Source organism: Aquarana catesbeiana, linkage group LG10, assembly GCF_042186555.1.
Source record: "Aquarana catesbeiana isolate 2022-GZ linkage group LG10, ASM4218655v1, whole genome shotgun sequence".
NCBI classification, from domain to species: Eukaryota; Metazoa; Chordata; class Amphibia; order Anura; family Ranidae; genus Aquarana; species Aquarana catesbeiana.
In genome coordinates this window covers 21,244,582-21,266,095 of record NC_133333.1, presented here as the reverse complement: position 1 = coordinate 21,266,095, position 21,514 = coordinate 21,244,582, and the positions used below count along the sequence as shown (strand labels likewise).

At 44.3% G+C, this 21,514-nt stretch overlaps 1 protein-coding gene across 1 annotated transcript in view; it reads left to right on the top strand.

The window, feature by feature from the left end:
* LOC141110435 (uncharacterized) overlaps positions 1-21,514 on the top strand; it is an 82,589-nt gene that overhangs the window by 55,288 nt on the left and 5,787 nt on the right. Inside the window, exons 6-8 of the mRNA XM_073601781.1 lie at positions 5,434-5,550; positions 12,412-12,561; positions 20,415-20,555. Coding sequence (XP_073457882.1) covers positions 5,434-5,550; positions 12,412-12,561; positions 20,415-20,555 — 408 coding nt within the window. The remainder of the gene's footprint in view (positions 1-5,433; positions 5,551-12,411; positions 12,562-20,414; positions 20,556-21,514) is intronic.

Below are 21,514 nucleotides of genomic sequence, written 5' to 3'. Positions count from 1 at the left end.
TAGGGAGTGCTGAGAAATCCAAAATGTTATAGTTGTAACAGGGACAGGATCTTCCAATGGGGACACCTGTTATGAGCACAATTCTCTAGATCCAGCGGGCTGCCCTCAGGGTATGCTGGTAAATCTGGTCAAATTCTATGCCGAACGCCATCCTGATATTATTATTAAACTATTGTTCAAGCCCTGAAGTGGGGGGGGGGGGGAGACCTGAAACTTGCCCTGAAATGCTTTGGTTGTATTTGATTATCCTAAACTTGAAATATTTAAAGCGGAAGTACACCCATCCATAAAACAATGTAACACTCCCATTGGTTGTGCTCTCCACCATCAAATGGCTGGTGCCAGAACTGATCTGGTGTTCGATCGCTGATCAGTCCCGCCCACCCCAGGCATCACCACTGAATTCTGACAGCTCCTCTTTCTCTCTGCAAGCAGTTACAATAGATGACAGTGTCACACACTGAGCGGATCTTACAAGTACCAATATCTGCTCAATGTGATACCCCCCTCTCCTCAGTCAGTGACAATCAGTGCCAGTGTTGCTTGTCAGTGCCAATCAGTGCCACCTGTCAGTAGCAAAGAGTGCCAGGGCTGCTAATCAGTGCCACCTGTCAGTGCCAATCAGTGCTTCCAATCAGTGCCACGTGCCAGTCATTGCTTCCAATCAGTGCCACCTGTCATTGCCACATGTCAGTGCCAATCAGTGCTACTTGTCAGTACCAGTCAATGCCACATGTAAGTGACAGTCAGTGACAATCAGTGCTAACTGTCAGTGCCAATCAATGCCACCTTTTAGTGTCAACCAATGCCACATATCAGTGCCAATCAGTGCTTCCAATCAGTGCCACCTGTCAGTGCCAATCAGTGCCACCTGTCAGTGCCAATCAGTGCTTGCAATCAGTACCACCAGTCAGTGCCCATCAGTGCCAATTAGTGCTGCCCATCAGTGCTGCCAATCAGTGCCACCTGTCAGTGTCAAGCAGTGCCCATCAGTGCTGCCTATCAGTGATGCCAATCAGTGCCACCTGTCAGTGCCACCTATTAGTGCTGCCAATCAGTGCTCATCAGTGCTGCCTATCAATGCCCATCAGTGCCACCTATCAGTGCTCATCAGTGTTGACTATCAGTTCTGCCTTTCAGTGCCCATCAGTGCTGCCAACTAGTGTCCATCAGTGCCACTAAATGCGGCCAATCAGTGCTACCTATCAGTGCCTATCAGTGCCGCCCATCAGTGCTTTCTAATAGTGCCAATCAGTGCCACCTATCATTCCCAATCATTGCTGCCTATCAGTGCCACCAAGCAGTGCCAATCAGTGCCCATCAGTACGGCCAATCAGTGCCACCTATCAGTGGCTATCAGTGCCGCCTGAAGTTCGCCTTTAAATCTTGAACATTCTCCAACAGACACACATCAGATCAGACAACATGTTTCCAGTTTAGGCAGGATCCTTCGGGAACAGAGCAAATTTTGAGTATCATGGAGAACATCAAATACTGGGATATAAAAAAAAAAATAGAATAAAAATTGAAGACTGTTTTTGCTTATGTGGGATCAGAGCCTGGGGTGTCAAAGCATGTCAAACAAGCAGGGCAAGCTTCTGCCAACAGCAGTTCTGGCACAAGCCCCAACAAAAATGAAACTTCCTCCTCCGAAGCATTCCTGTAGCTTTGCATCACCTTTTTAAAACCACATCTAATCCCAGAAACAAATATAATAATTTGCAGGTTGCAAATGTGTTTGTGGATGTGTTTTATCCCATCCCTCAAACCAAGGGCTGCCTATCGTTATTTGGTTCTATCCAGAGGCATAGCTTGAAGCTTGTGGGCCCGATGCAAAAGTTGACCTGGGCCCCCCCACCACTACTTTCAACGTGCATGCAGATACATCCACTGCACGCCAACATACTCAAAGTGGCTTAAGAGTTTTGAGTTCCCAGAGTTCCTCTTTACATTAGATGACAGGGATTACTGCTGGAGAATCAGAGGAAAGGGATCACTGAGGACAGGGATCACTGCTGGGGAATCAGAGGACAGGGATCACCGCTGGAGAATCAGAGGACAGGGATCACCGCTGGAGAATCAAAAGACAGGGATCACTGCTGGAGAATCGGAGGATGGGGATCACCGCTGAAGAATCAGAGGACAGGGACCCCTGGCAGGTCACTTGGCAGAGCTCCTTTCCCATCCCAGCATTGTATACAGCCCCCCCCCCCACACACTACACAGGGCTGGAATCACATTCCTTTACACACAGTCTGTCAGTCTTCACAGGGTGTATCTGGCTTTTATGTTGCCCTTCTGACCTGTAAAATTCTCTGGTCAGAACGGCAGTGTAGTTGCAGAAGACAGATACACCCTGTGCAGATCATGGCTGACTGGCTGTGTTGTAAAGGAATGTGATTTCAGCCCTGCGGAGGAGGAACAGTATAGAGTGCTGTAATGGGAAAGGAGCTCAGCAACCGGGCATAGCATGCAGGGTGGAGCGGGTGGTCAGGGGGCAACTTAGATCTGGGAGGGCAAATCTATGTGACACAAAATCTGGAGCCTGCAGCCCCTCAGGGGCCCCCTAAGGAGGTGTTAAGGGATTTGTTTTAGCAATTTCTGAAGTTTTCTCTGTCAGTGTTGGCAGGAGGTCACCTCCCGGAGGAGTGTGTCTTTTCCCTAGTTGTCAGGGAAATGGGGTAAGTAGATATCCCCAGGTGGGGGGGGGGGGTACAGAGAATCCCAGCTGGTGACTAGGAGACACTGAGCAGTGTCATACCTCACCAGTGACATCCGTCCCATTATGGCTACAGGACGGCATTCTCCTTACTCTTGCCTCTCTGAGCTCAGTTACCATTCCATGTTGCCAGCACACAGCACAGACACTTCCCCATCCTGGGCTGTTCTCACCCCGTGCTCCTCTCCATTCAGGAAATGGCTCAAAGCTTCTCCCCAGCCAATGGGAACAGAGGGGTGTGGACTGTGGAAGGCGTAGTAGAAGCCCAGTACTGGAACGTGGCTGTGGGGCCCTAGGGCAGATCGGAGCTGGAGTTTGTGGAGGATATGATAATATGACAGGGAGGCTGCAGGGGCCCCCTGGAGCTAGGGGCAGGGTTGCGATTGTGACCCCTGCAACCCCTTATGCTACGCCCATGGTTCTACCCACTCAATTCCTACCTCTGTGAGGAACCAGGAGCCCAAACTCCTGAGTGCAGCAGGCATCCCATAAAATAAAGCCAGAACCAATGTGGCCGTCAACAAAGCAAAGAATCCATTTACATTGCCATATATCTCCCTGGCCCAATCCAGTACAAATCACCGGCCATAACAAATCTGCTCATTGGCAGCATTTGCACATTGTAATGGAGTTGATAAGTGGGCAGGGTCAACTGTAATCAAGAGTCAATGGATCACTTAACCACTTGAAGAAAAATGCAAAAATACTCTTGCGCACAGGTGTATTAGCTAAAAGATCCCAAGGGTTCAGGAAGGACTGTGGATTTCGGCCTTGCTGCTCTTAAGGATGGGATGTCCTAATATTAAATGAAAAGAAAGAAAAAAAGAGCGCACCAGCCTAGTGCATTATCCTTGACAGATTTATTGATTAAAAATAAGATAAAATCTATTCACAAAGGTTGAAGAAAAAATCGCATTTGTATATGGCACAGAGGCGATTAGTCCAATGGTAGCAGTTTTCCAGGTCCCAGGAAGGAGGCGTACGGACTGCTGCTGGCAAGCCACTTTTAGGTTATTAACCACGGTTTTACGGCAGCCGTTTGAAGGAGGATATCGTTGTTATGGCAGCAGCTAGCTACCATAACCCCGGTATCCTCGTCTTCAGCGGGCGGTCCGCTACAAGATAAAAGTGGTCTCTGCAGCAAATTTGCCGCGAGATCACTTTTATCAGGTGGCGGGAGAGCCCCCCCTCCCGCTGCAATCCGGTGTCCTCCGCCGGTTACCGGAGCCATTGGCAGCGGCGGAGGCGATTGCATCCTGTCAGGTATGGAGACAAGTGATAGGAAGATAGCCCCCACCCGTCTCCATACAATTGCTGGGCGGAAGCAACGTCAAAACATCACTTCTGCCCACAGCTCTTAAAGGGCCATTTTATTTAAATAATTTTTTTAAATTACAATTTTTTTTTTTTTTTTAACTGCATTTTAGTCTAAATATGAGATCTGAGGTCTTTTTGACCCCAGATCTCATATTTAGGAGGACCTGTCATGCTTTTTTCTATTACAAGGGATGTTTACATTCCTTATAATAGGAATAAAAGTGACATTTTTTTTTAAACAGTGTAAAGATAAAAAATAAAAGGTAAAATGAATAATAATCATTTTTTTTTAATGCGCCCCGCCCCGACGAGCTCGCGTGCAGAAGCGAATGCATACGTGAGTAGCGCCCGCATATGAAAACGGTGTTCAAACCAAACATGTGAGGTATTGCCGCGATCGGTAGAGCGAGAGCAATAATTCTAGCCCTAGACCTCCTCTGTAACTCAAAACATGCAACCTGTAGAATTTTTTAAACGTCGCCTATGGAGATTTTTAAGGGTAAAAGTTTGTCGCCATTCCACGAGCGGGCACAATTTTGAAGCGTGGCATGTTGGGTATCAATTTACTCGGCATAACATTATCTTTTACAGTATAAAAAAAAATTGGGCTGATTTTACTGGTGTCTTATTCTTTTATTCAAAAAAGCGAATTTTTTCCAAAGAAAGTGCGCTTGTAAGACCGCTGCGCAAATACGGTGTGAAAAAAAGTATTGCGATGACCGCCATTTTATTTTCTAGGGTGTTAGAAAAAAAAAACAATATATAATGTTTGGGGTTTCTAAGTAATTTTCTAGCAAAAAAAAAAACTGTTTTAAACATGTAAACACCAAAATCTCAAAACGAGGCTGGTCCTTAAGTGGTTAAACAAAAAGCTACGTAAATTCCAGAAAATGTACCATAGTTTGTAGATGCGATAACTTTTGCGCAAACCAATCAATATACGCTTATTGACATTTTTTTTTACCTAAGACATGTGGCTGAATAAAGTTGGCCTAAAAGTATGACTGAAATTGAGTTTATTGTGTTTTTTTTTTTAATAACAAAACGTTGAAAATATAATTTTTTTTTCTTTTTTTTATATCGCTAAAAATAAAAATTCCACAGGTGATCAAATACCACCAAAATAAAGCTCTATTTGTGAGGGGAAAAAATGGACAAAAATGTTGTTTGGGTACAGCGTTGCATGACTGCGCAATTACCAGTTAAAGCAGCGCAGTGCCAAATTGTAAAAAAAGAGTGCTCTGGTCATTAAGGGGGTCAAATCCTTCCGGTCCTTAAGTGGTTAACAAACATATGTTTTCAGGAAATTAATTTTAGTGCAAACACAACTGCTATGGTCAAACGTAAGGATTGCTATGATCGATGCTCATTCTCTACTGTTTTTTTTCTCTCTTTAGGATACTCGCTCTCTTGTACACAGTGTATTTCTTCATCAGACTCATGTACCGGCACCAGAGAGACTTGTCCTTCTGGCTCTGTGTGTGGAGCTGTATACACAGAAAGCTGGGCTTTGGGTAAGTTATTCAATAAAAATGCTATGTGTATTTGATGTCAGTGTTTCACAAGCGTCAGTTCACATCAGAGGCCCCCGGATACTTTGTTGCTCCAGAGATGTCCATTTGATGTTTTATGTGCACAATTTATAATTAGCAGGAAGATCCTGACACAGTACGAATTCATAGCTCCCAACTGTCCCGGATTTCGAGGAACTGACCCGGCTTTCGAGGGACTGTCCCGGATTTCGAGGGAATGTCCCAGATTTCAAGCAAATGTCCCTCTGTCCCTCTTTCCTCCTCATTTGTCCCTCATTTTGGTCTGATCTATAGAGTTGTATATAAAATTCACTTTTTATCTTTCAAAAAGTGTTTCCCAGCACTAAACCTTTCATCCAAATTCTAAATTGCTGCATTTGTAAATATTAAAAGCCAATATAAAGGAATAGTAGTGGTAAAAAAAATCCCTTGTGGATTTAATGAACCTTTTTTTTTTAATTAATTCTCCTTTAAGGGGGCGTGTCCTATGCCTACATAGGTTTGCTAGTAGGTGTCCCTCATTCCCATCTCAAAATGTTGGGAGATGTGCAAATACCAGTCTTCTGCCTCGTACACACCGTTGGATTTTCCTACGGAAAATGTTCGATGGGAGCTTGTTGTCAGAAATTCCGACCGTGTGTAGGCTCCATCGGACATTTTCCATCGGAATTTCCGTCACACAAAATTTGAGATCTGGATCTCAAATTTTCCAACAACAAAATCCGTTTTTCTCGGCTCGTCGTACGTGTTGTACGTCACCGCGTTCTTGACGTTCAGAATTTCCGACCCACTTTGTGTGACCGTGTGTATGCAAGACAAGTTTGAGCCAACATCCGTCCAAGATCCGTGGATTTTGTTGTCGGAATGTGCGATTGTGTGTACGGGGCATAAATCTGCAGTTGGGCTTTGTTGGGCTTCTGGTGTGCCCCTCCACCTTTAAGGAGAAATGGGCCGCCTCCAAACATATCTACTATTTTATCTATCGCTATATATCCTCTAACATGGAGATCCTCAAAAATTAGGGTTAGGACCGCACTATACAGGAGGACCTTAACGAGACAGCCTTTACATATATTTGTAAATGTTGTGCAAATAAAACCTCCATTTTAATACAAAGAATTGACAGTGTAGTTTGTTTTGAATTTTTTTTGGAGGGGGGGGGTTAAGTGTGCTGGGAAACTTTTGTCTTGTTTGTTAAAAGATTGCTATAAATTGAGATGGTTGCCATTTTGCTTTCACATTACAGTGTCCATATGTGTGCTCAGGGGGTGTGCCATGTTTGCCTGGGCACACCCTAATCTCTACTGGCATTGCCGATTACCCGTACTGCCCCCCCCCCCCGTGTTGGCCCCCCTCCCTACCCCGCAGTGCTGCTGGCTTCCCTCCTGTTTCAGGGAAAGGGGATAGGAATTACGTAATTTACCTGCCCCTTTATTTTCTAAATGTACACTTTGAGCACACTCACTCACTGTGTTCATTTATAACTGTGGCATAGTAAACTGCCCCCCCCTGTACAAACCCCCCCCATGTTAAGGGCATGTGGCCGCTCCTCCCCCCTTTCCTGACCTGCCAGGCTGCATGCCCAGATAAAGGTCTGGTATGGATTTGGGGGGGGGGGGCACACCGTTTTTTTTTATTTGGTGCGGGATTCCCCTCCAAATCATACCAGTCCCGAAGGGCCAAACATGTTATACTTACCTCCTATGTGCAGTTGGTTTTGCACAGAGCAGCCCAGATCCTCCTCTTCTCGGGTCCCTTTTTGCTGCTCCTGGCCCCTCCCTCCTATCGAGTGCCCCCACAGCCAGCAGCTTCCTATGGGGGGGCACCCGAGCCGAGTCAGAGCTCTGTGTATCCATTCAGACACGGAGCCCTGACCCGGTCCTGCCCCCTCTCTCCCCTAATTGGCTGACTGACTTTGATTGACAGCCACAGGAGCCAATGGCGCTGCTGTTTTGTCTCAGCGAATCAGGAGGAGTGTACTGGACGGCTTAGACATTTGTGGACATTGCTGGAGAGAGACGGGGCTCAGGTAAGTAATTAGGGGGTGCTGGGGGGGGGCTGCTACACAGAAAAGGTTTTTATCTTAATGTATAGAATGCTTTAAGGTAAAAAAACCTTCTGCCTTATAACTCCTTTAAAGGGACCCCCTGGGCACTACATTTAATGGAATTTTCCATTTTTAATGTTGCACTTTAGGCATAATTAAAATCACTGTTCATGAAAAAAAGATTGTTTTTATATATATATATATATATATATATATATATATATATATATATATATATTAATACATGTCCTCCGGGGCAGTACCCGGGCCCCTATACCCCTTTTATGGGCAATTACTTGCAAATAAGCCTTCAAAATGTGTTCTCTTGATTTTTTCCTGTTCGGCTTCCATAGACTTCAATGGGATTCACCGTTTGGGTTAGAACTATTCCCCTGTTCGGGAGTTCTGCTGCGAACCAAACAGGAGGGTGTTTAGGCCATGTTTAATATACAGTGTTTATATATATTTTTATATATATATATATATATATATATATATATATATATATATATATATATATATATATATAAATATATGTAAACACCGTATATTAAACATGGCCTAAACACCCTCCTGTTTTAATACATGTGCTCCAGGATATACTGTGTGTATGTAATATATATATATATATATATATATATATATATATATATATATATACATACACACAGTATCTCACAAAAGTGAGTACACCTCTCACATTTTTGTAAATATTTTATTCTATCTTTTCATGTGACAACACTGAAGAAATAACACTTGTCTACAATGTAAAGTAGTGAGTGTACAGCTTGTATAACAGTGTAAATTGGCTGTCCCTCAAAATAACTCAACACACAGCACATGCTCAGCGTCATATCCAGAGGTTGTCTTTGAGAAATAGACGTATGAGTGCTGCCTGCATTGCTGCAGAGGTTGAAGGGGTGGGGGATCAGCCTGTCAGTGCTCAGACCATACGCCGCACACTGCATCAAATTGGTCTGTATGGCTGTCATCCCAGAAGGAAGCCTCTTCTAAAGATGATGTACAAGAAAGCCCGCAAATAGTTTGCTGAAGACAAGCAGACTAAGGACATGGATTACTGGAACCATGTCCTGTGGTCTGATGAGACCAAGATAAACATATTTGGTTCAGATGGTGACAAGCGTGTGTGGGGGCAACCAGGTGAGGAGTACAAAGACAAGTGTGTCTTGTCTACAGTCAAGCATGGTGGTGGGAGTGTCATGGTCTGGGGCTGCATGAGTGCTGCTGGCACTGGGGAGCTACAGTTCATTGAGGAAACCATGAATGCCAACATGTACTGTGACGTATTGAAGCAGAGCATGATCCCCTCCCTTTGGAGACTGGGCCACAGGGCAGTATTCCAACATGATAATGACCCCAAACACACCTCCAAGACGACCACTGCCTTGCTAAAGAAGCTGAGGGTAAAGGTAATGGACTGGCCAAGCATGTCTCCAGACCTAAAGCCTAGTGAGCATCTGTGGGGCATCCTCAAACAAAAAGTTGAGGAGCACAAGGTCTCTAACATCCACCAGCTCCGTGATGTCGTCATGGAGGAGGGGAAAAGAACTCCAGTGGCAACCTGTGAAGCTCTGGTGAACTCCATGCCCAAGAGGGTTGAGGCAGTGCTGGAAAATAATGGTGGCCACACAAAATATTAACACTTTGGGCCCAGTTTGGACATTTTCACTTAGGGGTGTACTCACTTTTGTTGCCAGCGGTTTAGACATTAATGGCTGTGTGTTGAGTTATTTTGAGGGGACAGCAAATTTACACTGTTATACAAGATGTACACTCACTACTTTACATTGTAGCAAAGTGTCATTTCTTCAGTGTTGTCACATGAAAAATTAGAATAGAATATTTATAAAAATGTGAGGGGTGTACTCACTTTTGTGAGATACTGTAAGTGTGTGTGTGTGTGTGTGTGTGTATATATATATATATATATATATATATATATATATATATATATATATATATTATTATACAGGATTATATAGCGCCAACAGTTTGCCCAGCGCTTTGAGAGCAGACATTAGTTACATTACAATTTGATACAAGAGGAATCAGAGGGCCCTGCTCGTTAGAGCTTACAATCTAAAATTAGAGCTTACAATCTACCAATCTACACATACCAGTATATATATGCGTATTCTGTTTCTAACCTTCTCTACAGATTTTTTTTTGGGGGGGGGGGGGGGGTTGTGAAAGGCAAGGGTGCTTTTTCACTATCTTAGGGGCTCTGATTGAGGAAGAAGGAAGTCAATGAACGTCCTCCTTTCCACTCAGTTCTCCGGCGATTCTCTCTTCTCCCCCCTCTCGGATAGAGAGGGGGGAGAATTTTCACAGAGATTGCCAGTGAGGTGCTGAGATAACACTTTTGTAAACTGACCGTTTCTGTTACAGGCAGTGCCAGCTTCTCAGTGTGCTGAGACAATCAGCAGAGAACATTTTTTCTGCTGATCAACTTGGTTTAGAGGTTATTATTATTATTTTAGTTACTTATATAGTGCCGTCAATTTACACAGCGCTTTACATATACATTGTACATTCACATCAGTCCCTACCCTCAAAGAGCTTACAATCTAAGCAATGGCATCTCCAGCTTTCATATTTAGGGGGGGCACATGGGGGGACAGGGACAAAAATAGGGGGGCAACTATAAAATGCAATTATATATGTATATATATATATTGGGACCCTTTACTATGATCCCACAACGGCCCTTTCACATGTTCTGCAGTGAGCTCCTTTCCTACTGTATTGGGGCCCCCCAGGGTGGCAGAAAACAAGATATATATGTCACCAGCATGCCAAGAAAATATAAGGGTCCAAAGCAGTGGGAGACCTATTGGGGTTGCAAAGGTTGTCTTGCCACCGGGCCCTGGTGTTCTGCCACTGTGGGGTTCCCCGGCCTCCTCTTGCTGTTCTGCCCCTGCTATTGACAGCACTGGTCTGGCATCTCTTGGAATTTACGTGCTGGTTCTCCTGTCCTAAGGAGTTTTTTCAGTAACTGAGAGTCCTGGTGGAGTCCTTCCTGCAACTCGCACTTCTCCCTACCAATGAGGATGCAGGGGAAGGAGCAGATCGGGCGGCCGTGGTTGTGTGAGCGCTCGCATTATGCAGTGTCAGCGAGCAGAGGGAGGGGGGAGGAATCACCCGCAGGAGCTGACTGGGGACGCTCTCCCTCTCAATAGAGACTGTGTTACTCCAGCGGCAGCCCGAGTAAGATGCGGCGCATCCGATATGAATGCAAACAAAAAGACATTGCCTTTTTTGTAAAAAAAAAAAAAAAAAGAAAAAATTTTTTTTGGGGGGTGGTACATGGTGGGGCACAGCATAATGTTGGGGGGTCAGGGCCCACTCTGGCCCCCTTCTAGGAACGCCATTGAATCTAAGGTCCCTAACTCACATTCATATACTAGGGACAATTTTGGACAGAAGCCAATTAACCGACCAGCATGTTTTCGGAGTGTGGGAGGAAACCCACTCAGTCACAGGGAGAACATGCAAACTCCAGGCAGGTAGTGTCGTGGTTGGGATTCGAACCAGCAACCCTTTTTACTGCTAGGTGAGAGTGCTACCCACTACACCACTGTACTGCCCACTTTTTTTTACAAGCCAAACCCGGAAACTTTTAGCGGCACACAGTTTTTTTTTTTTTTTGCTTTAGTATATAAACGATTGTAACACACCTGGGATACCTTTGGGCATGCCAAAGAGAATAATAATGCGGCATGCATAATGCCCCCTTACCCTCCTGTCAGGCCCCGTTCTGAGCCACATTCCTGTCTGAATACTGTGTCTAGGTTTCAGGGGGACTGAAACCTGGACACATATTTCAAAATCAAAACCCGGACTGCCCGGGTGAATTCCGGACAGGTGCCAACCCTAAGTCAGTTTCATAAATGGTTAATGATTTAAAGAAGGCTGCAATCATCAGCAGGGCTGCTGATAAGGCAGTACTGGGTCCCATCAGGTCAAAAGGGGGACCCAGGCACCCGCGGGGCAGGAGGGCCGGCTGTACTGTCTCATTGCAGACACCGATCCTCTTCTACCTTCCCCTGCAACGCTGGCAGCTTCTCCCTCCAGCTGCACTGCAGGGGAGTGGTTCTAGTACTTGCACCCCTTCCATATGCTGCCTGCGCCCCCCTGTGGGCCCCTTTCCTTGCAGTGCTCCTAGCTTCCCTCCTCTCCTGGCGTCAGCTGCTGCGGGCACACAGGGGAGGGGGGTTCAGGAAGAAAAGAGTGGGGGAAGATGGCAGCAAATATATGATTTATTGGCCCCTTCCCTTCCTGAACGAACACAGTAAGTGATTGGTACCAATCACTCCTGTGTCCATTCATCACTGAAGCATAGTAAACTGTGTTTACTGTGCTTCAGCTTGTGAATGAGCAAGAAGCTTCAGAGCTCTTCTATTTCATTAATCTTTGCACCTGAGGCCGCAAAGACAGTGACTGATAAATCTATGATGTTCTCAGACACTTCCGGCCGGGGGGGAGGGGGCGGGGTGCCTGTCAGGTAGGCTGTATGGAGCCCCGTGATTTCTAACAGCAGCCCTGATCACCATACATCTGTTTTGAGCAGATCTTGTCGGATGGGATGGCAGGCGGGTGGCAGCGGACACACATCCGCTGACATCTGCCTCCCCATAGAAGTCAATGGGTGGCCCGACCGGATCCACCTGAAAAAAATGGACAGGCGGCCAGATCGTGTGAAAGGGGCCTAAAAGGACTCCTAAGTCGTTGTTTATTTTTGTTGCAGAGAATGATAAAGTTTTTTTTACTTGTAGGTACCCTTGTTTCAAAAACATATGTGATGTCCTGTACACTGCAGAACAAGTGTAACATGAGAGGAAGTATGAGCCTTCCCTACAATGCGAGAGTGAAGATGGGGACATCGTGTTGTGAAACTGATGGATGCACCCCGACTCTTCCTTCCTGTAAGTGACTATCTGCTGTTTCCTTATACACGGTTAAATACACATATAAGGCTATTTTTACTTGCCATTTATACTCCTGTCCATCCAGTTCTGAGATTTACACAGCTCTTCCACACAGTACAGTCCTCATATTTTCAGTCCAATGAGAGCACCAAACTCTCATTAAGGGGGTTGTGAGCACTTAAATTAGCTGAAGTGTTTCACTAGATTTAGGGCGAACATGCCAAATTGGGAGGTTATGTAAAAATCTTGCGAGCCACAGATGGATTAATGCCTCTGGAATATATACCAATTCTAGATAAGCTGCAAACACTAACCACGTTTCATTTCGTGTGCATAATAAAAATATAAATAATTGTGTCTGCGCTAAAAACTAAAGTGAAATATAAAAATGTGCTGAATAAAAATACCTATATTATAAAACTTTAGAAGTGTCAATACAAAACAAATACGTATAGTGAGCAATGTTAAATACAATCCTTTTGTGAAAATACGCTCAAAAGTGCAACATGCAAAAAGGAAAACGATATATGCTTATAATATAGAATCCTGGGGCTGGTTGTGTAGCAATCAAGTGTCCACATCCAAAAAAATCAACTCATAAGTAGCAAAAACTAAAGTGCAACTATATAATGTCCATAGAAGTTAGTGTTCATCATGCTCTTCCTTAATAGTGTCCACAATAAAACATGCTTCAGTGCTCTCCTGTGACCCCCACTCGTGCTTGCGCTCACCTCTAGGCGTGTGACACGGTAATTAAACCGTGTCTAATCACGCATTGGAGCCACTCCTGGGCTCATTTAGGGTATACTGTTGTAAACTCCAAGCCTCTCAGATGACATCAATAGTTTCACATAAAAGAAAGAAAAAGCTCCATAGTGTAATATAGCCAAAGATTTATTAAAAGCAGATTAAAAATTCCCATCAAGAGGGTTCTCACAATATACAGGTGCGTGAGTGCACCAACCTATCCAGAGTGTGGTATACAAACAAACGCTCGTATGGCGTGCGGTGTGGTGTGCTCTCCTCTGCTCCTCTGTGCTGACAGCTCCGTCCTACCCCTCCCCTCAGATCCCCCAGATGAAGGCACGTGATCCCTGTGCCGAATACGCGTAGGGGAGGGGTAGGACGGAGCTGTCAGTACAGAGGAGCAGAGGAGAGCACACCACACCGCACGCCATACGAGCGTTTGTTTGTATACCACACTCTGGATAGGTTGGTGCACTCACGCACCTGTATATTGTGAGTACCCTCCTGTTGGGAATTTTTAATCTACTTTTAATAAATCTTTGGCTATATTACACTATGGAGCTTTTTCTTTCTTTTATGTGAAACTATTGATGTCATCTGAGAGGCTTGGAGTTTACAACAGTATACCCTGAATGAGCCTAGGAGTGGCTCCAATGCGTGATTAGACACGGTTTAATTACCGTGTCACACGCCTAGAGGTGAGCGCAAGCACGAGTGGGGGTCACAGGAGAGCACTGAAGCATGTTTTATTGTGGACACTATTAAGGAAGAGCATGATGAACACTAACTTCTATGGACATTATATATTTGCACTTTAGTTTTTGCTATTTATGAGTTGATTTTTTTGGATGTGGACACTTGATTGCTACACAACCAGCCCCAGGATTCTATATTATAAGCATATATCGTTTTCCTTTTTGCATGTTGCACTTTTGAGCGTATTTTCACAAAAGGATTGTATTTAACATTGCTCACTATACATATTTGTTTTGTATTGACACTTCTAAAGTTTTATAATATAGGTATTTTTATGCCAAATTGGAACCCCCCCCCCAAGATGTATGAGCTTTGTGTGTCAGTGAAAATCCCTTCCCTCAAAAAAATAAAATAAAAAGCGAGCACTAATCTGTAAGTCCCCCCCCCCAAAAAAAGAAAAAACCTCCTAGCACAAATCCTCTCCCCCTCAAATTTCCCCTACAAGCACAAATCCTTTCCCCCACTCCAAATTCCACCCTTCCAACGCAAATCCCCCCCCCCAACCCCCCCATCCTAGCACATACCCTCCCCACAAATTTCCCCTCCTAGCCCAACACCCCCCCACACACAGACGCACACACACACAATCCCTATTAGCACAAATCCCCTCCCCCCCAAAAAAATATTCCCCTCTACCATATTACTTTTATAGCACAACCCCCCAAATCCCCCCTCCTAGCACAAATCCTCTTCCCCATCCCAACAACCCCCCCCCCAATCACCACTCCTAGAACACCTCCCCAAATTTGCCCTCCTAGAACAATTCTTACCCCCCCCGCCGCTCCCCAAATTCCCCTTCTCGACACAAATACCCTCCCCCAATCTCCTTTTGGTGCCCCCCCACCTCACATGATACCATAGCGGCTAGGGAAGCATCCTTCCTGCCAACCCCTTGTCCTCACCTCCTGCCCCTATCCTCCTGCCCCGATTCTGCCCTCCTAGCACTAATATTCTTCCCCCATCTCCCTCCCAACACAAACCCTCCAAATCACCACTCCTAGCGCACCTCCCCAAATTTGCGCTCCTAGAACAATCTTTCCCCCTGCTGCTCCCCAAATTCCCTTTCTCGACACAAATACCCTCCCCCAATCTCCTTTTGGTGCTCCCCCACATCACATGATACCATAGCGCCAAGGGAAGCATCCTTCCTGCCCACCCCTTGTCCTCACCTCCTGCCCCTATCCTCCTGCCCCGATTCTGCCCTCCTAGCACTAATATTCTTCCCCCATCTCCCTCCTAACACAAACCCCCCAAATCCTCCCTCCTAGCACAAATCCTCTTCCCCCATCCCCCTCCCAACACAACCTTCCCCCCCAAATCACCACTCCTAGCGCACTGCCCCAAATTTGCCCTCCTAGAACAATTCTTACCCCCTGCCGCTCCCTAAACTCCCCTTCTCAAAACAAATACCCTCCCCCCAATTTCCTTGTGGTGCCCCCCACGCCCCACCTCACATGATACCACAGCACCCAGGGCAGCATCCCTCCTGCCCACTCCTTGTCCTCACCTCCTGTCCCCATCCACAGGAATCAATATTTCAGGAACTGTGGAATTGAAGTCCATTTTTAGTTGACCATGGTACCATTTACTTTGACCTCTGAGAAGGTTATTGTGGGAGTTTTCCATGAGTGAAGTATTGTTTGGTCACACTAAATATAAAGCTGACGAGCTAAATTGCTGCACTGGGAATGTCATAGATGGGTCTGTTTATTAGTACTGAATTCATTAAATTATAGACCCCTATCCATAGCCATTGTGCCGTCTTCCTTACCAACATTATCTGGATCCATTTGATGAGTAGTCTGGAATTTACTTTACTTTACTTTAGTTCATATGTAGTACGAGAGGAAGATATCATCGTCATCATCATCATCATCATCATCATCATTGTCATCATCATCAATTTTTTAGGAGTTTTCTAACAGTAAGATATTGGTATTTTTTTTTTTTGGCAATGGAGGCCCATATCTAATTCCAATCTGCTCATCAAGTGTTTTCCCCATTTCTTCTTCCCATCTTTTCATGTAGTTAGTTTTAGTTACAGTTTTGGAGGAACAGAGGTGTGATTGTATAGACTGAAACCTGGCCTGGGGCACGTGCATACTGTGACAAACTCAACCAGGACAGGGGCTTTTAGAGGGGACTTCAGGGTAGCCTCTTGTCTACTGACTATGGGCCCTGGCTTTTAAAGGGGGGTCTAGTCTTTGAGAGGTGTGTGCCTGGGGGACCTTTGAAGTGGTTTTGCTTTGGATTTGTGTCCATGTCTCCCCGAAAAACACAGACTCTGGGAACCTAGGACCCAGATACAGATTTGGGGCCTCTGTGCCCAAACCAGAAATGACTACTTCACCCCCCCCTGCCATACTCAGAATAGATGTTACTATAATCAGCTCAAAACAACCTAATGCTGATGTCTCCTGCTGTTATGTGTAATCTGTTTATTAAAGTAGTTCTAAAGACAGAAGGGTTTTTTTTATCATAATGCATTCTATGTATTAAGATTAAAAAACCTTCTGTGTGTCCCTCCTGATTCACTGAGAAACTGCTGTCAATAAAAGTCAATTAACCAATGAGGAGATAGAGGAGGAGGGCCAAACCACGGCTGGACACGGGTGCCCCCATAGCAAGCTACCTGCTTTGGGGGCTCCCGGCAGGAGGGAGAATTCAGGAGCGCCGGCTAGGGACCCGAGAAGAGGAGAATCCAGGCTGCTCTGTGCAAAACCACTGCACAGAGTAGGTAAGTAGAACATGTTTTTTATTTTTAAAGAAAAAAAAAAAACAAGACTTTAGTATCACTTTAAAGTGTCTTTCACCTCATTTTATAATTCCCCATTGTGTGCCTCCTAGGTGTGAATCCCCATTCTTAATTGAGTCACCTATTGTTTTTGTCTGCTAATCCTCTTGGAGATGTGACTAGCATTGTGTCCACTTTACTTTACCGAACCATTGTGGAATGTTTATGTGTTTATGTTAACCACTTCCCGCAAAATCATGTACCGGTACATCATTTTGCTGAAGTGGTTGTACCAGAGTGATGCATGCAGCTACAGGCATCACCCCGGTACCATTTTTTTTATAGCCGATGATCGGCTTTCTAGTAATAACAACTGATGAGGCTAAGCAGCCGCTCACTTGTTATTACAAGGGGCGAGAGGGGACGTCCCCACCATGGGCGTCCTCAGAACTTTTTTCAGGGGGGGCATAATTTTAAGGTCATCCCATTCTCCGCTCCTTTGTTGGGAGTGGTTAGTGTAGCAGTGGGTGTGACCACCTGTGCTCTAGTTCTGAGTTGCCTCCCCTGCTTCCAGGGAGAATGTTCTGGAAGAGGGGCAGGGCCTAGAACTGGAGTGGCAGGCAGGTCATATGGGAGCCCTGAACGATCCCCATTTGGTACTGGCAGGGGGCGGGCCTCCTATATAAGCTGAGGTGACATGCCATTGGGGGGAGATGTCGGCCGGGTGAAGTGGAGAATGGAATACTAGACAGCAGCAGGAGGGCACCCCCATCTGGGGGGGGGGGGGGGCGCCCGGGGAGAACTGTGAAGGAACTTTGCCTCATTGGCAATGTCCTCATCTTTACACGGTCCTTAATGAGGAATTCCTGGGGCAGAGGGGCAGGTGAAGCTGTCAGAACATATGATCTGTCACATCTTCTTCTTTAAGCAAAAAGGACCCACTCTGAATGGTTCCTCGTGCAGATGAGTCTGCATGAGGAACCATTCAGAGTGGGTCCTTTTTGCTTAAAGAAGAAGATGTGACATTACACTTTTAACTACAGCATAAGTTTGTGCAGGAGGAAGAAAGGATTTCATCACCCTTACACGGTCAAGAGTGATGTCTTCATCCTTACACAGTCATAGGTGAGGAAGTCCCGGAAGTAATAGTCTGCGGGAATTAAGCAGAGGAGGAGCAATAGTCTGCATGGTGATGCAGGGAAAAGACTGTAATTGTTAAAACGTGTACATCAACCCTTCAGACTCAAATTATGTGCTAATCTGTAAACAAATCTCTAAATATGATGGCAAAGTGAATTATTCTATGGGCATCCCATATACCCCCTTTCCCCAACCAAGTTGTACACCGAATAAACAAAAGCAAAACCAGCAAAGGACTGTTCATTGTCTCTGCAAGTGATATATGGGAGTCTGGCAGCGGAGTGATATGGTGGATGTTTGTTACTAGTGGTAACTACACCGCTTCATACTCTTACGTTTTTTCACCACATGGTGGGCACTGTACATTACATTACTGTTTACTTCCTATACTATATATATATATGTATATATATATATATATATATATATATATATATATATATATATATATATATATATATATATATGTAGTATAGGAAGAAAACAGTCCAATTCCTGTAATGATCAGATACTAAAACAGCGCTAATTTTAAAATAATAGTGCAAATATCGTGTGGCCAACACCACATCAGAACAGTCTTTGTGTGTAGTGATGATGAAGCAAAACAGTTCAAAATATTATAGGTGATTGTAAACGATTGTCCAAGTGTTCACCTTCCACCAAACTCTCGTATTTTTTCACCGCGTGAGGCACACTCCCCCAGGGGGTTAAACTGACCAGAAACCTCTAATAAACCAGCCTTAAGGAAAGTGTTCCTCAACCAATTAGATCTGTATCATCATCATCTTCCATAGAGTTCCAGAGGTACAAGGGCTCCAAAGAATGTCATAAAATGCAAGGAAAAATGCACATAGTGTAATCCTGTTTATTTAAGACACATACAGTCAGGTCCATAAATATTGGGACATTGACACAATTGTAATCTTTTTGGCTCCATACACCACCACAATGGATTTGAAATGAAACAAACAAGATGTGCTTTAACTGCAGACTTTCAGCTTTAGATTGAGGGTATTTACATCCCAATCAGGTGAACGGTGTAGGAATTATAACAGTTTGTATATGTGCCTCCCACTTTTTAGGGGACCAAAAGTAATGGGACAGATTAACAATCATCCATCAAACTTTCACTTTTTAATACTTGGTTGCAAATCCTTTGCAGTCAATTACAGCCTGTAGTCTGGAACGCATAGACATCACCAGACGCTGGGTTTCATCCCTGGTGATGCTCTGCCAGGCCTCTACTGCAACTGTCTTCAGTTCCTGCTTGTTCTTGGGGCATTTTCCCTTCAGTTTTGTCTTCAGCAAGTGAAATGCATGCTCAATCGGATTTAGGTCAGGTGATTGACTTGGCCATTGCATAACATTCCACTTCTTTCCCTTAAAAAACTCTTTGGTTGCTTTCGCAGTATGCTTCTGGTCATTGTCCATCTGCACTGTGAAGCGCCGTTCAATGAGTTCTGAAGCATTTTGCTGAATATGAGCAGATAATATTGCCCGAAACACTTCAGAATTCATCCTGCTGCTTTTGTCAGCAATCATATCATCAATAAATACGAGAGAACCAGTTCAATTGGCAGCCATAGATTCCCACGCCATGACACTACCACCACCATGCTTCACTGATGAGGTGGTATGCTTTGGATCATGAGCAGTTCCTTTCCTTCTCCATACTCTTCTCTTCCCATCACTCTGGTACAAGTTGATCTTGGTCTCATCTGTCCATAGGATGTTGTTCCAGAACTATGAAGGCTTTTTTAGATGTTGTTTGGCAAACTCTAATTTGGCCTTCCTGTTTTTGAGGCCAACCAATGGTTTACAACTTGTGGTGAACCCTCTGTATTCACTCAGGTAAAGTCTTCTCTTGATTGTTGACTTTGACAAACATACACCTACCTCCTGGAGAGTGTTCTTGATTTGGCCAACTGTTGTGAAGGGTGTTTTCTTCACCAGGGAAAGAATTCTTCGGTACGTTCTTTCTTTTTAAGGATGTTCAAAACAGTTGATTTGGCCTCACCTAATGTTTTTGCTATCTCTCTGATGGGTTTGTTTTGTTTTTTCAGCCTAATGATGGCTTGATTCACTGATAAGTTCATCGCCATTCCACAAGCTTGGCGCAATTTTAAACCGTAAAACGTTAGGTATCTATTTACTCGTAACATCATCTTATACATTATACAAAAAATTGGGCTAAAAATTTTACTTAGGGGTGTACTTACTTTTGTTGCCAGTGGTTTAGACATTAATGGCTGTGTGTTGAGTTATTTTGAGGGGACAGCAAATTTACACTGTTATACAAGCTGTACACTCACTACTTTACATTGTAGCAAAGTGTCATTTCTTCAGTGTTGTCACATGAAAAGATAGAAGAAAATATTTACAAAAATGTGAGGGGTGTACTCACTTTTGTGAGATACTGTAGGTTCTGTTTAATTTTATGCCATTATATACCTGTTATGTTTTTTTACCCTAGTGCCAAGGGACAGCTCAGTATCCAATGGATTGACGTGCCGATCCTGCATGTCTGCTACATCCACCTGGTGTTACACTTCAGATACGATGCAGTGTACGGGGGAGGAGAACATGTGTCTTCTCCAGACCACAAAACTATCAGGTCAGTATTACATACCAAGCTAAAAAAATAAAAATAAATAATTTTTACCCATTTTCAATTTTGAATTGCAGTAGAACGTGCTTAAACGACCTTTATTATTATGTGTCATGCTCCACGTTACACACAGTGAGGTGCATTGGGGGTGCCATTCATCTTGAACCAAGATTAAAATGCATCTATAGACAGATTTTTAGACTTTGAGAAGGATCAGAACTCCTTTTTTGACTTCAGTCCTGGACCTCGTTTGGCCTCATTTACATTTGTGGTGATGGTGATAAAAATATGAGGTTGGGCATAATTTTTACACTCCCCAACCACTCCTCTGAGCTGCAAAGGCTGTGGACTACGGTTCAGGTTTTTTGTATCCTGAGCAATTCTTCCACCAGTTGTGGCTGCAATCTTTCTTGGTCTACCTGACCTTGACTTGGTATCAAAAGAGCCCCTAATTTCCCACTTCTTAATAAGTGATTAAACAGTACTGACTGGCATATTCAAGGCTTTGGGTATCTTTTTATATCCTTTTCCATCTTTATAAAGTTCCATTACTTTGTTACGCAGGTCTTTTGACTGTTCTTTTCTACCACCTCATGGCTCATTGTCTAACCTGTTTAGTGCATCCAAGTAAGAGCTAATGATCTCAGTGACTATTTATACACAGACACTAATTGTGATTTAAAAAGCCGCAAATGTGGGAAATTAACCTTTAATTGCCATTTTAACCTGTGTGTGCCACCTTCTGTGTCTGTACCAAGGCCAAACATTCCAGGAAATGTAAATCAGGGCCATTTGGGTGATTTCTGTTATCATTATGATTTAAAAAGTGTCCAAAAAACTATGTGATAATTAATGGCTTCATGTGATCACTATCCTTAAATAAAAGACAGTTTTTTGTCATGATCAGTCATATTTTCAATACAAATGCCAAAATTTCACAATTTCTGTCAGGGTGTGCAAACTTT